The following is a 15,546-nucleotide window of genomic DNA, read 5'->3' as shown; positions in this document are numbered from 1 at the left end:
GATCTTTTCGCCTGGTCAGCCGCCGACCTCCCTGGAGTAGACCCCCAGGTGGCATCCCACAAGCTCTCGATATATAAAGAAGCCCGCTACGTATCCCAGAAAAAGAGCAAGCTTGGGGAAGAACGCAGACAAGCGGCCAAAGTAGAGACCGACAAGTTACTGAGCGCAGGATTTATAGAAGAAGCTCAATACACCACTTGGCTTTCTAACGTTGTCTTGGTAAAGAAAGCCAATGGCAAATGGCGGATGTGCGTGGACTACACAGACCTGAATAAGGCGTGCCCTCGCGACGCCTACCCCTTACCCAACATCGATCGACTCGTAGACGGCGCGGCAGGAAACAAGGTGCTTAGCTTTTTAGATGCATATTCAGGTTATAACCAAATCCCCATGGCCACAGCAGATATGCACAAGACCGCCTTCACCACAGACGATGCCAACTACTTCTATAGGGTCATGCCCTTCGGCCTCAAAAACGCTGGGGTAACTTACCAGCGACTAATGGACAAAGTCTTCAGCCATCTAGTAGGACACTGTGTCGAAGTTTACGTCGATGACATGGTCGTCAAGTCCCCAAGCCATCATCAACACGCTAAAGACTTAGAGGCAGTGTTCTCCGCCCTGCGCCAATACAACCTCCGCCTAAATCCCGATAAATGCGTATTCGGCATCGACCGGGGTAAATTCCTTGGTTTTATTCTAACCCAACGCGGCATAGAGGTTAACCCTGAAAAATGCAGGGCCATCATCAAAATGCGCAGCCCCACTACTGTCAAAGAAGTCCAACGCCTAATCGGCCGCCTCACGGCCATTTCTCGCTTCCTGCCAAAACTAGCGGAACAAACTCAACTCATAATCCAGCTCCTAAAGAAATCCGCCCGGTTCACGTGGACTGATGATTGTGAACAGATCTTCCAGAAACTCAAAACATCCCTAACCTCACCCCCCATCCTCCACAAACCAGACATCAGCCAACCCCTGCTGGTATATATCACAGCCACCGATCATACCGTCAGCGCAGCCCTTGTCCAAGAAGTAGAAGGCACGCAACATCCTGTGTATTTCGTGAGCAGAACACTACAAGACCCTGAAACCAGGTACCAAATGGTAGAAAAACTAGTCCTATCCTTGGTCCACGCCGCACGCCGCCTACGCCCGTATTTCCAAAACCACACCATAACCGTCAAGACCGATTACCCAATCCAGAAAATATTACAAAAGCCGGATCTAGCCGGACGCATGTCATCATGGGCCATGGAGCTGTCAGAATTCAACATTCGCTATGAACCCCACGGCCCCATCAAAGCCCAGTGTCTCTTAGACTTCGTCAATGACCTACAACAAACACCTGTTGAGGACCAGTGGACACTTCATGTAAATGGCTCCTCAAACCCAAGGGGTGCCGGCGCTGGCATCGTGTTAGAAGGCTCCAACAACATCCTCATCGAGAAATCTCTTCACTTTGCTTTCAAAACGTCGAATAACCAAGCCGAGTACGAAGCTATCCTCGCCGGCCTCTCCCTAGCCCGTGAAGTCGGCGTTAAGAAGTTAACATGCAAAACCGACTCCAAACTCACTGTAGGTCATCTAAACGACGAATTCCAAATTAAAGACCCCATCCTTCAACAATATTACCATCTAGTTCGCGCGATTATTCAATCCGCCTTTGAACAAGTCCGCGTCGAACACATCCCCAGAACCGACAACGTTAGGGCCGACATCCTTTCCAAATTAGCCAGTACCAAACTCAAAAACCGTAATCGATCCCTACTACAGCAAACACTATCCACACCTTCCATCACACACACTTGCCAAACGTTAACCCACACCCCATCAAACAACATCACCCCCACCCAAACCCAAAACTGGACCACCCCTTACATTCAATACCTCAAAACCGGCAACCCCCCCTCGACGCGGACAAAACTTGGCTGGCCAAGGCCGCTAGGTACACTATGGTAGGCGATGACCTCTACAAACGCGGATACGGCCAACCCCTACTTAAGTGTGTCACGGTAGAGCAAGCCCAATATATCATCAAAGAGCTACACGAAGGAATTTGTGGCTATCATTCAGGCGCACGCACCATGGCCACAAGAGTTCTCAAAGCCGGATACTTCTGGCCCACGATAGAAGCGGACTGCCAGGATCATGTCAAGAAGTGCAAGCCATGCCAGAAGCACGGCAACCTTATCCATCAGAAACAAGAACAACTACACCACATACTGTCCCCCTGGCCATTCGCTAAGTGGGGAATGGACATCCTCGGCCCCTTCTCACCCGGCAAGGGGCAAGTAAAATTCCTAATCGTAGCCGTTAATTATTTTACCAAATGGATCGAAGCCAAGCCATTGACCACCATCACGGCCCAGCAAGTCCAGCAGTTCGTGTGGAAGGACATTATATGCAGATATGGTGTAACACATACCATCATAGCAGACAATGGCCGACAATTTATCGACAAGGAGTTAGCCAAATTCTACACCGGCTTAGGCATCAAACACATCACAAGCTCTGTAGAACATCCACAAACCAATGGGCAAACTGAAGCAACAAACAAAGTTATTCTCATAGAGCTACGCAAGAGGTTGGATACCGCCAAAGGCCGATGGCCTGAAGAGTTAATAGAAGTACTATGGGCTTACAGATGCACCCCTCAATCATCAACAAACGAATCCCCATTCAGCCTAGTCTACGGCGCAGACGCCATGATACCGGTAGAAATTGGCAAACCATCCCTGCGCCGAGAACTATAAGACCCAACTCACAACCACCAAAACATGGCCTTACATCTCGACCTCCTTCCCGAACTCAGAGAAAAAGCCCAAATACGCAATCTAGCCGCCAAACAACGAGCTGCCAGGAAATATAATGCAAACCTACACCCACGATCATTTGTCGTCGGAGACCTAGTATGGAGAATGGCCAGCAGTGCTAGAAAGAAGGATGGCAAGTTCTCCGCCAATTGGAAATATAATGCAAACCTACACCCACCTCAAGTTCTACTTCAGCTAAATATGTATCATAGTTGAATCAATACTTGTAACCACGGGTGTACTCTTTTTCCTCACTTGGTCTTTTTTCCCTAAGGAGGGTTTTGGCCAAGGAGGTTTTAACGAGGCACCCCTATTCAATAAATAAAAAGAAGGGTTCCCTACTTTATGACTCTATGCCTTTAATCTTGGTTCATTCGTTTAAGTTCCCCACCCTTACCCCACGTAAGCGGCCTGGGTCGAACACCCTTTAATCTGGGTTCATTCGTTTAAGTTCCCCACCCTTACCCCACGTAAGCGGCCTGGGTCGAACACCCTTTAATCTGGGTTCATTCGTTTAAGTTCCCCACCCTTACCCCAAGTAAGCGGCCTGGGTCGAACACCCTTTAATCTTGGTTCATTCGTTTAAGTTCCCCACCCTTACCCCAAGTAAGCGGCCTGGGTCGAACAGCCTTTAATCTTGGTTCATTCGTTTAAGTTCCCCACCCTTACCCCAAGTAAGCGGCCTGGGTCGAACACCCTTTAATCTTGGTTCATTCGTTTAAGTTCCCCACCCTTACCCTAAGTAAGCGGCCTGGGTCGAACACCCTTTAATCTGGGTTCATTCGTTTAAGTTCCCCACCCTTACCCCAAGTAAGCGGCCTGGGTCGAACACCCTTTAATCTTGGTTCATTCGTTTAAGTTCCCCACCCTTACCCCAAGTAAGCGGCCTGGGTCGAACACCCTTTAATCTTGGTTCATTCGTTTAAGTTCCCCACCCTTACCTCAAGTAAGCGGCCTGGGTCGAACACCCTTTAATCTTGGTTCATTCGTTTAAGTTCAAATAAAACGGTCAGAGTCGAACACCCTCAATAATAAAACTAATCCGCCAAACATCACATACATCAAAACACCCCCTCATAATTATACCATACCGCTAACGCAACACTATCATACAAGTTATCGGCATCTAATAACAAACATAGCATACACAAGGCATTCATCATATTAAGGGCAAAGTAAAATAGTGTACGGATTATTACAAACAGAATTCAAGTTTCAAATTATAAAGAAATGAAGTTACTACATCCCCTTGTTCTCATCACCCCCCACGGCAGCTCCCGCATCCTTCTCCTCCTCTGCCGCCTTCTCCTCCACCTCCTCAGCATCCCCCTCATCCTCCCTCACCAACTTCCCACCAACTACGTCCTTATCTACGTTAAATCTTGAATCCAAGACATCCACATCCGGATGGAAGAAGGCCGCCTGCCGCAACCCCTTCTCGAAACCATTAATATGCTCTTGGATGACGCTATCCTTCAAATCGTCCAACTCCCCAACAGCCCCATCATACTTATCCTTCAAATCCTCATAGTCTTCTTCCAACTCCCCTATACGCTTGTTTAGCTTTTCCTCAGAGTCCAAGCAACGCACCTTCCATGTTGCCAGCCTTTTCCTTTCCGCTTCCTAGCCCTCTTTCTCCTTTTCTAAAGCCGCCTTCTCCTCCTCAAGCTTATCCACTTTACCCTGCAACTCCCCCACCTCCTTTACTTCCCTTCTATAAAGAGACCCTACACGCCGACTCAGGACTAAGGCCTTGCTTCCAAACTCTACCATTGTTCTCACAATATGATCCACCTCCATGTTATCAATAGAGTTAACAACGGTATCCGGAAGGTCGATCGAGATATCCTTCCTAACGGATATCTCCGGCAACTCGATCAACCCGGCCTCAGGCAACTCTCTCCACTAGCCGACCCCGCCCCGCTAGCCGTCCCAAGAAGAGCTGCCCTTATCTTCTTCACGTCTTTGCCCTTCCCGGGTCGAGGCGAAAGCTCAGCTTTCCTTTTCGTCCCGTCGTGTACATGCACCTCCACAACCGATTCCTGCAAGTTGGGAACGTCAGCTTTCCCAGCCGCCTTGGCCTTAGCGGCCATTTCCTTCCTCAATGATTGAAAGAGCGCCAGATTCTTCTTACCAGATTGCGCCATATGCCCTGCAATAACATATCACGACTCAGATCAAAATAACTTAGCATTATTAACACAGCTTAAGTAATAAACAGATACCTTCAATATCTATTATCGGATGCACCGAATTATAAACCCTAACTAGGCCCTTAGTGGGCAACTTATCCACAAATTTCAACAACATCCCCACCACCTCCTTGTCACCAGCCGACAACTCCTCCACTCCCATGTCTTTATATCGAGAAGGATTGTTGGTCCAGCTAAAGGGAAACTTGGTACTCCCATCCGCATTCAAAAAATGAGATTTACCCCCTTCCTTAACGACGACTTTGAAGTACCCGTCTTTGAAATGCTTGAAAGACTGGGAGAAAGCATCCAGTCTGCTGATGCTGGGGCGACTGATTAAAGAAAGCCAAGTAGCCGGTCTTCGGGGCCTGGTGTCATAAAAATACAAGAAAGCATAGGGAGTAGACTCCAAATATAAGGACTCGCACAGAATGCGGAAGGCCTGCAAGTAGGCCCAGCTATTAGGATGTAGCTGGGTAGGTGCCACATTCAACGCCCGCAGCACACCCATAGTGAAATCGTCTAAGGGCAGTCGCACATGAAGCTGAGAAAAGTGGCACATATACATGTAGAAGAATTTTTTGGTAGCCCCCTCCTGCCCATGGCATACCCGGTCGACGGAACTCACCCTCTCCAGTGAAACAATGTCTCCGCTGACACCCCTGGACATAACGGGTGTGCAGTTCAGCCAAGAGTTCAACAGACGAGACCACCTGAATAAAGATGATTGATCACGAACATCAGCAGCAACCCACCCATAGCTGCCTTTGGCCGGCCAGTTACTCTCCTCCAACTCTTCAGGAGGATCCTCTCGAACCTCCCTCACTACCTCCATCGGCATCCCGCTTGTAACAACTCCAGAACTTGTACCCTCTCCGCCAAGTCGTCCATCCTTACTTCTATCTGACTCAGTACTTTCACTACTACTAGACGAAGACACGCTACTACTACTGGACATACCTGATTTCGTTTTTTACGGGAAGATGTCGGTCGAAATAGAGGACTAGTCGGACACTTTTACGCGCACAAGGTCTTTAAATTCAGAATTCACAAATGAAACAAGTAACCCCTTATCTGTTTGCAAACACATATTTATAGCCTACAATCCCAAACGACGAACCTCTTCCCACCAAAACCAAAACCATACCACAGACCAATCGACACCATCATTGCAAAAGATATGACACTTCAAAATGACGGCGCCAAAACTTTTTCGATTTGACCAACTGACACCCTTTCACCTACCTTCTGACGGTTGCAAATTCTAAGCCTTAACACTGTTCACCACACTTAAAGGCTGGGGGGACTGGTGTATCACACCTAGCCGGTTCTGCTAGCTTATCAACACATATCATCCTTGACCGACAACCCATATCGGACAAGGCTGGGGGACTGGTGTACCGTACCTAGCCAAACTCGACCAAGTAAACAGTGTGCATATCGAGACCGCCGAGTTAGCACTTCACATCACACACATAAGCCATCTAGGCAAGTAGTCGGTCGAGACCGACTACTCGAGCACATCTGGTAAGGTTAAAGCCCAGGCCGACTACTCCAATAAACTTAAGCGAAAATCGAAGCCCCCGCATTCAATAGGTCTCAAGGGCCTAGGTTGGGGCCCAGGCCCACTCATGGCCCAAACTAGAGCCCAGGTCAAGACCCAGCCCATGAAATGGTCAAACGTCATTAATGTTCTATAAATACACGTGGACCCCATCATTTAAAGGTACGCATTCATTAATCACTGATTTGACTCTCTGAGAGCTTTGACTTACTTGAGCTTCGGAGATTCTTCTGCAGGTAACCCCTCCTGGGTTCAAGTTGACATGTATCGACCGGGAAGAGGCCAACTGAAGAGATAGCGGACTACATGGTAAGGTGACGCTTGTGCCTAACCTCTTATTTGTTCTCTGCAGAAACAATCACTATAGTAACTAATTATTTTTTTGTCAAAATTGATCATTTTCAAAAAATTTCTTAGTGTTTGTTGTATCTGCATATGCAAGGTTGTGTTTCCTTTTATTCTATGCTTATAAAACATAAATAAAGGCTAACATAATTATCACAAATAATATATGGTTTTTTCTCATTTTAGGATCATTTGATAAACACTCTTATTGTTTCAAATATATATTTTTCATAAACAAAGCCATTTGTCAATGTTTATATTCAAATTTAATTAATGTAATTACAAAAAGTTGCGCTTATTTTTAACGGCTGATCAAACAAAGTAATGTAATTACCATTTAGAGTTAATTTCTAAGTAGAAATAAGACTAATCAAGTTACGATGTTTTCTTTATTAACTAGGGAATAATCATTATATAGTTTGGTTTTGTTCAAATATAGAAGATTCCATTTTAAGCGTAATTACCTGTTAAAAATTTAATTAATATACGAGAGAGTATAAACAAGTGAAAACATTTTATATGATATCAAAATAAGAAATAAACATTTCAATTTGTAGCTATTATCACTAAAATTCTTAACGTAAGGATTGTCTATTATTCCTCTACTTTTGTGGGGTTAAAGCATTTGGATCTTAACAATTTTTGTTGTATTTGTTGTTTGCGTCAATCCGTGACATTTTTGCACCTGACTATAATTTTTGTCTATTTGTAATCGCTTGATTCAATTAGATATCACAAGTTCAATTTTCAACGGCATCTACATAAATGGCTAGAGGAACATTGTTTCAAGTTGCACATTGTTCCACTGTGAGAGAACAAATAAATCAAATTACATCAAATTGTGATTTTAAGCTGTAAAAAAGTTATATCCCTACTATAAACTAGTTCCAAGAAAAATTTTCTAACACGTCCGAAACCATTATACCTAATAGAAAAACAAGTATGCGATCAGTTTCTATGGATCTAATTAGATCGAATAAATTTGGAGAATGTAAGTATACTTAAGGTCAATAAGTCATGAATTATTATGTTGTCTTCGGACAACAATCATGATTTTTCTTCAATTTTGAAGTTTTTATCTTATATTATGTTAATTTTATTTTTTATTGGTAGGATGATTTTTGGAAGTAAAAACATTGATATTATTCATGATGACAGGAAGGTACCTGCACAAATTTAAATATTTAAGTGATTATAATCAAAGGTTAGAGAACTACAATAAATTATAAAAGAAAAACATTTTATTTGAAACATTACTCAAATGAGTAAGGACCGATACAAACTAATCAAAAGAATTTAGGAAGAATTTTCAAATTAATTGACTTCTATTTATTTTTTTCAGTAAAGAATAAATATAAAAGATTAGAACACTCAGAGTGCTTTGATCCATTTACATAATGTGCTCAAATCAATTGACTAGTCTTTAATTCGGTATTTTCGTGGGCATTCTAGTTCGAGTGTTTTCCATGGAAATAGCATATTTCACAAAATTAAGGTTTTTATTTATATGACATGCTATTACAAAGAGTAAATCTCGAGAAGGGCAAAATAGTTTAATGAAAACTACATTGAAACTATTTTTGTTTGACCGTATTATCTTATAAGATCTCTAAGTAAAATATTAAGGGAATCTTTTGTACAATGATTGATATAATTAAAGTCACCCCCATTATAATGATTGATATAAAGTTACCCCATTATAAAAGAGTTTTGGAGGATTTGTTCACCACAAGTACATCTAGATATTATTATTTTTTCATTAAAATAAAAAAAAAAATGGACTAGATGAACCAACATTGACTCCAATCAAAGACACGTGTAAGTCTTGTACCATCCAACCAGCATTATAAATAATACACAAGACAAATATAACTATAACACAGATCACATCTTGTCCTAGATTATACAATTCTTATCCAAAAAAATGTGTGCTGAAAATGGAGATTTTTCTGTTCATGTCACCAATGAAGAGGTGGTGGCTGCACTGTTACCAATGCAAGAACATTGGCTTCCACTCTCCAACCTTGACCTGCTTTTACCTCCGGTGGATGTGGGAATTTTCTTTTGCTACAACAACCCTATTCTCACATCCACAACCATGGAAGATTGTGCCACCAACAAAATGATTTTTGGAACCATGGTGGGGTCTTTGAAAAAGGCCTTGGCACAAACCCTAATCTCTTATTATGTGTTAGCAGGTGAAGTGGTGCTCAACAATATGGGTGAACCTGAAGTTCTCTGTAACAATCGTGGTGTTGATTTTCTTGAAGCTGAAGCAGACATTGAACTCAAGAACCTCAACTTTTACAACCCAGATCAATCTATTGAAGGCAAGTTTGTTCCAAAGAAGAAAAATGGTGTGCTTGTTGTCCAGGTACTACCTATATTTAATATATATATATATATATATATATATTGATGTTTTTTTAAAAATTATTCATAAAAAAATATAATATCTATAAAACATGAGTTCAATTTATACAAAAGAGTGATATTTATCTAAAATCTTAAAATGGATATGAATTTTTTCTTTAATATTAACTCAATTTTCTTATATCTATTACATATAGGAGACTTGGATTTATACTTTAATTTCCATTTATATGTAATCATATGACGTTTATGATATAAATAGTTTATGGTGTTTCTTTATCTGATACTAAAAGGTTCTTAGATGTCTACATATCCATTTACTTTTGTTTAATGTAAAAACTTAGTTTATGTTATACTTCCTTTTGTTAAAATGTTTGAAAAGAACAAACATTGGTCCAAGTTGAACTTTATATCTAAGAGAAATGTTTTGTATGCATTCCAAATCTTATATACAGTTCGAGAATGATGAAGAAATAGAAGAAATATTATTTAAGTGATCAATAATAATGTTAATGTTATGAAAATCTGATGCTTTTAAGCATCTTATTAATATTCATTATTTTGTATTTTTCTATTATATTATATCACTTATCATGTTTATATTTCTCTTTTTTGTGAAATTTAATTAGGTGTCTTAGAATTGGTGTTCACCTTTTTTTTTTTTTTCAATGCAAAGAGTGATACGAAGTAACGAGAATATAGAAGGATAAAAATATAGAGTTTTAACGAAATGTTTTGTAATATTGTGGGTACATATATATAATGTAATGTATATGGATCATAGCTTAAATTTTATACACATGCAAATTATTAATATGATAAAAAAGTACAGAACTTGTGATTATGATGAGTTTTATTATGCTCGTGATGAAACGGAGTATTGTTTAGATTTTGAATTTTTTCTATTTTTTCTAGAATTTCTTATCCATCTTTTTTCTTTTACATCGCATTCTTTATTATATTTTCATTTATTTTCTTAGTATTTCTTCTTTTATTTTTTACGCATTCCATACATAGCTTTAGTTTTATTCAAGGAAGAAATCAATATCAATAAATATTGGATATTTGTGTCTGAGGCCAAAGTCAAGTCCCTCTTCAATATATACCTAACTAACTTTAGGGAAATCACAACATACAGTGACTTAAAAGATTCCAGCTTAATTAGTGCATCAAAAAGTCACAACATGTAGTGACTTAAGAGATTCCAGCTTAATTACTGCACTAAAAAATCAACAGAAATTTATTAAAGACATTTGTAAGAGGAACCGTTCCAGAAATACTCAAAAAACAAAAAGGAAAATCATTTACTAGGACTAATAAACAACAGTTGATTAAGTTTAATTAGTAATAATTATGCTAATAAGTTTAAATTGTGGTTTCGAAATATCATAACTTACAAAGTAACTTATTTATATTTAATCAGACTATAACTTTGCTCCTTTTTGTAAATGAGCATTGTTTTCAACAATTAACTTCTCCAGACAAAAAAAAAATTGTATGACTTGGTAAGTAAGTGTTTCTACTTATTCACAATATAATATTTTCTATACCTCATAATAATGTTTTCTTAAAATAATCAAATCCAATCCTATAAGTGGGAGGGATGCTAAGAAATTTAGTAGGTTTGGAGTTGGAACTAACTTGTTAATGGTGTTGGAACAGGTTTGAAGCACAATTAATATTAGAATGTTGGTTTGGAACACAATTAGTGTTTGATTAATCCTACAAGCTTTTAACACACTCAAATGAAGTAGTTAGCAGCTTAGTGGTAGTTGTTGTCGCATTAATCCCCGCATATAACGGAAACAAAAGTACGTATATAATACTTTTTAATTTATTTTAAGCATGTCGCTGTCATAATTTTTATTTTCTTTTCATCTTTTTCTCCCCCACCACTCTAGTCGGATGTGAAAATAACACTATTAGGTGTTGAATCTTTTTCTGTGACTTCAAAGTCAAATCCATCCACACCCAGAAACCAAAAACTTATCCAACTTAACCGAAAAATCATATCAAATGTACGGTAACAATCTTTTTTCAAACACAGATCGTGATTATTTTACTTTAAATTTTGATAACTTGATATTTTTATTCTTTTGAAAGAATAATAAAATTAGAACTGAATTCAAATCGATTTTAATTGCACTTATTGAAATATGTCACCTGCAAAATATATATATATATATATATATATATATATATATATATATATATATATATATATATATATAATAGCATTTTGAATTTGAAGAATTGATGTATGATTTTTTTTTAAAATAGTATTTTTATATTCTTAAAAAATTTACTCCCACTTTACAACCCACTTTTTAATCAAATTTTAATTTAAAAAATAAAGCTAAGCATAGTTAGAATATTATTACTTAGGATGTGAAGTGAATGTTTATAATTTGATGGGTGTTAAAATAATATTATTTTAAGTATTTAGTATTTAAATTTTTACGACAAAATTAAAATTTGTACGTCTCAAGTCTCAAACTTTGATATTATGTCCCAGTTTAGTTTCCAAATTTCAATATAATTTAGTTTTAAAATTTAAAAATGTATAAATATAATATTTTTAACCTATGTTTATATTTTTATATGTTAAATAGGTTTTTAATTTATTTATATTATTTTGAAAGTTCCAACTTAAATATTCTTTTTAAACACTATTTAGTAAACTTAAAAAAGTTGACGGACTATATTCATTCTCTCGTTTTTAGAGTTTGAGATTAAAATGTATAAAAATTTAAAATGAAGACAAATTTTAATTTTATAACTAAATTGAGATAATAAAAATATTTTTAATTTTTTATTAAGTTGCATAATTAATTTGTTCCATTTCAGACAACAGCACTGAAATGTGGAGGAATAATAGTAGCATGCACATTTGATCATCGCATAGCAGATGCATATTCAACAAACATGTTTCTTGTTTCATGGGCTGCCATGGCCAACCCCACCACTACCATTCTCGCCGCCACTTCCTGCCACCCATGTTTCCGCCGCTCCCTCCTCAGCCCACGCCGTCCAGGTTCCATCCACCCTTCTCTGCACCAAATGTACACTTCCATCTCCCACCTCCCTCCCCCTCCCACCACCGCCGGCACCACTCTCCTCAGCCGCATATACTACGTCACGGCGGAGCAGCTTCAGCACATGCAGTCCCTCGCCGCCACGCGCACGAAGCTGGAGTGTTTCTCCGCATTCTTATGGAAGATGGTTGCACGTGCAGCTTCACGAGACACAAATAGTAAAAGGGTTACTGCCAAAATGGGCATTGTGGTTGATGGAAGGAAGAGACTGGGCAATGGTGACAAAGAGAGCGAAGCAATGATGGAGTGTTACTTTGGGAACGTGCTTTCCATACCCTTTGGAGGGAAACTGGTGGAGGAGTTGGTGAAGGAGCCGTTAGGGTATGTGGTGGAGGCTGTTCACGAGTTTTTGGCGGCGGCGGCCACGGAGGAGCACTTCTTAGGACTCATTGATTGGGTGGAGGCTAAGAGGCCGATTCCTGGAGTGTCCAGAATTTACTGTAACCGTGCCGACGAGGGACCGGCGTTTGTGGTGTCGTCCGGTCAGAGGTTTCCGGTGGAGAAGGTGGATTTTGGGTGGGGGAAAGCGGTGTTTGCATCGTACCATTTTCCTTGGGGTGGTGAAGCTGGTTATGTTATGCCAATGCCAAGTCCTCTGGGGAATGGTGATTGGGTTGTTTACATGCACCTTGCAGAGAAGCACCTGGACATCATAGAGACTGAAGCTGCTCATGTGTTTAAGCCCTTGACTTGGGACTACCTTATGCAATAATCGTTGATATGTTGTTGTTAATTATGCTGTTAATTTACTGTTATGTACGTCTTTGTTTAACCAGCCATTTAGTTGTTGTAACGAAACTTATGTTAGGTGGTTGGTTCGTCAAAGCTAGTGAATTGTGAAACATTGTTAATTTGAAAGGGTTTCCGTTTAGCCATTTGATATTGAAGGTCAACCATTTATGTGAATTTAGTAAAATTAGTTTAGTGTCCTTATTAAATATCCTCGATTTTTATTAATTAGTAAAGAATCTCTAACCCATTGATGGCTTATTTAATAAAATGATGCAGATTTCACGGCATTTTATGAAAATGGGTAGATTTTGAAAAGATTACAAGAATTAATAAGTTTTTACTACAATAAATATTGTTATTAGTGACCCTTAAAATCAATCGATAATACCAAAATATTTTCAATAAATTAAAATTATTAATGGATTATTCATGACAATAAAATCGTCTACTAAATGTCCGTCTATAAATTATATTGATAGATAAAATATTTTATCGATAATTATCAATGAACAAATTATTTGATCATTATTCATCAGTAATGCCTTTGCTAAAATCTATTGATAAATATCATGATTTAGTTCTTCTTCCTTCTTTTCTACTACTTCTTGTTATTTTTCTTACACATGTCTAATTAACTAATTAAAATATTTTATTAGATTTGTGGAAAATTTGATTCCCATTTTACCAATAAATTTATTAACGAAAAAATTTGTCACTAATCAAAATTATAGAATACATACGAAATTTACCATGAAATGTTCAAAGTTAAAATAAGAAAAATTAGCACCGATTCATCGATGAAATTTATCCATGAAAAAATCTTTCTACAATAACAATTATAGATTACTGACGAATCTTAGTGATATAATTTACTAATAGATATCTACTAACATATATGTTTTTGTCGGTAATAGATATCTACTAACATATATGTTCTTGTTGGTAATTCAAATCCTAATTTACTGATAGATTTTTTTCCACTAGTAATTAAGAATTTCTTGTATTACGTGTGGAGGGTGATGAATTTAAAAAGAAGTGGTCATTAGCATGAATTTGGTTGTTTGAATTTTTTTTTTTTTGTCTCATATGAAGTCATGCTAACAAAGGCGACATTAGTGCATTTGAGTTTTTTATCGTTAATGAGTAAACAATAAATCTAAATTAATCTTATAAAATCAGTTTGTAATATATTGTTTGCACTTTGTTATATATTGTAATTTGACTTTATTTTAATCTATGTGAGATCTCTAACACATTTTTACGCCGTAACATATACACACTAGTGATAAATACTAATTTTTACAATCACATTTTAGATCGATTGAGACAAAACTAATGTTAAATAAAACATAAAACTGATGTCAAATAAAACGTGGTGGCAAATTTGAAATTTTTGAATATAATTTCATATCAGTTATATGTGCAGCCGATTTAATATGTACCATATTCCCCTTTTCAAGGTGCTTGCCTTAGATCCCATTTCGCATATTACTCTTGTGCTTCATCTTTCATTTTCTCACTCCTTTCTTTTTTGTTCTCAAAGCTTCCTAGCCAACACTCGCTGAGCTTGGACTACCACCACTTGTCACGTTTTCTGATCATACAACCAACACTCTCTCACTCGCTATAGCAGAGGGCTTCGAGAAGGTTATGTTCTCAATTCTTTTTGTTCTACTTTTCCTAGAAGGTGTTTTTTAAGGATCTTTAAGATTTAAGATTCTCACACAATAAAACATAATAGAACATTAATCTTGATCCATAAGATATCATCATGGGTTCTTCAATTGTAATTTGTGTGCTCTCCAACCATTGTTTCTCAATCTATCTCTTTACCTTTCTTTTCTCTTCTCACACGTTCTTGATGCGTTATTGTGAAAATAATCTTATGGTCAAAGACAAAACCACAATCATTTTTATAAACCAACGTCAATCAAGTTGATTTTTATTTTATTTTTTATTTTATTTTATTATCACTTCTCATAATAATCAATAATAACCAATAGGTCCTTAAAATTTATTAAATCACAATTGGACCCATCATAATATTTCAAATGAGTCACATAAATTAATTGGCTAATTAATTCTAACATTCTACCACTTGACTCATACGATATCATAACATTATGTGATTTAATACATAAACATAATGTGCATTAAAGGACCTTACATAAATTGGTTCTATCATAATTCATAATTAAAGATACATAAATAATAAGAGTCATGACGATCACACATCATTCAGTCAATATGATCTCTTCCATGTATTATTGTATCATTCATTTCTCCTTAATATGACCTTAAAACGAGAAGTTCATATTGAGTTCAAACATAATATCATTTTTTCCAAAACAATAACATTACATAATTTGTTTTCTTCATCATAATTTGCATGCATAAACATAAAGGAGAAAACACAACTTTTAGAAACT

General features: G+C 37.9%; 1 protein-coding gene across 1 annotated transcript; it reads left to right on the top strand.

Annotated features, from left to right (window-relative positions):
- Positions 1–8,799: 8,799 nt before the first annotated feature.
- Positions 8,800–13,291, top strand: LOC114187389 (coniferyl alcohol acyltransferase-like). The gene is made up of 2 exons (XM_028075635.2): positions 8,800–9,291; positions 12,138–13,291. Exons 1-2 carry the CDS (start codon positions 8,842–8,844, stop codon positions 13,095–13,097), a joined length of 1,410 nt encoding a protein of 469 aa, XP_027931436.1. The 5' UTR covers positions 8,800–8,841; the 3' UTR covers positions 13,098–13,291.
- Positions 13,292–15,546: the final 2,255 nt, after the last annotated feature.

The sequence above is a fragment of the Vigna unguiculata genome, chromosome 6 (genome assembly GCF_037176805.1).
Source record: "Vigna unguiculata cultivar grain cowpea cultivar isolate G323 ecotype 2 chromosome 6, ASM3717680v1, whole genome shotgun sequence".
Taxonomy (NCBI): Eukaryota; Viridiplantae; Streptophyta; class Magnoliopsida; order Fabales; family Fabaceae; genus Vigna; species Vigna unguiculata.
The sequence above is the reverse complement of the archived record's forward strand: the minus strand, read 5'-3'. Positions and strand labels throughout refer to the sequence as shown.

Excerpts from the sequence above, each read along its gene's own strand:
- LOC114187389 (XM_028075635.2), top strand. The coding sequence starts at position 8,842 with ATGTGTGCTGAAAATGGAGATTTTTCTGTTCATGTCACCAATGAAGAG. Across the intron at positions 9,292-12,137 it reads ATGGTGTGCTTGTTGTCCAG|ACAACAGCACTGAAATGTGG; the intron begins GTACTACCTATA and ends GTTCCATTTCAG.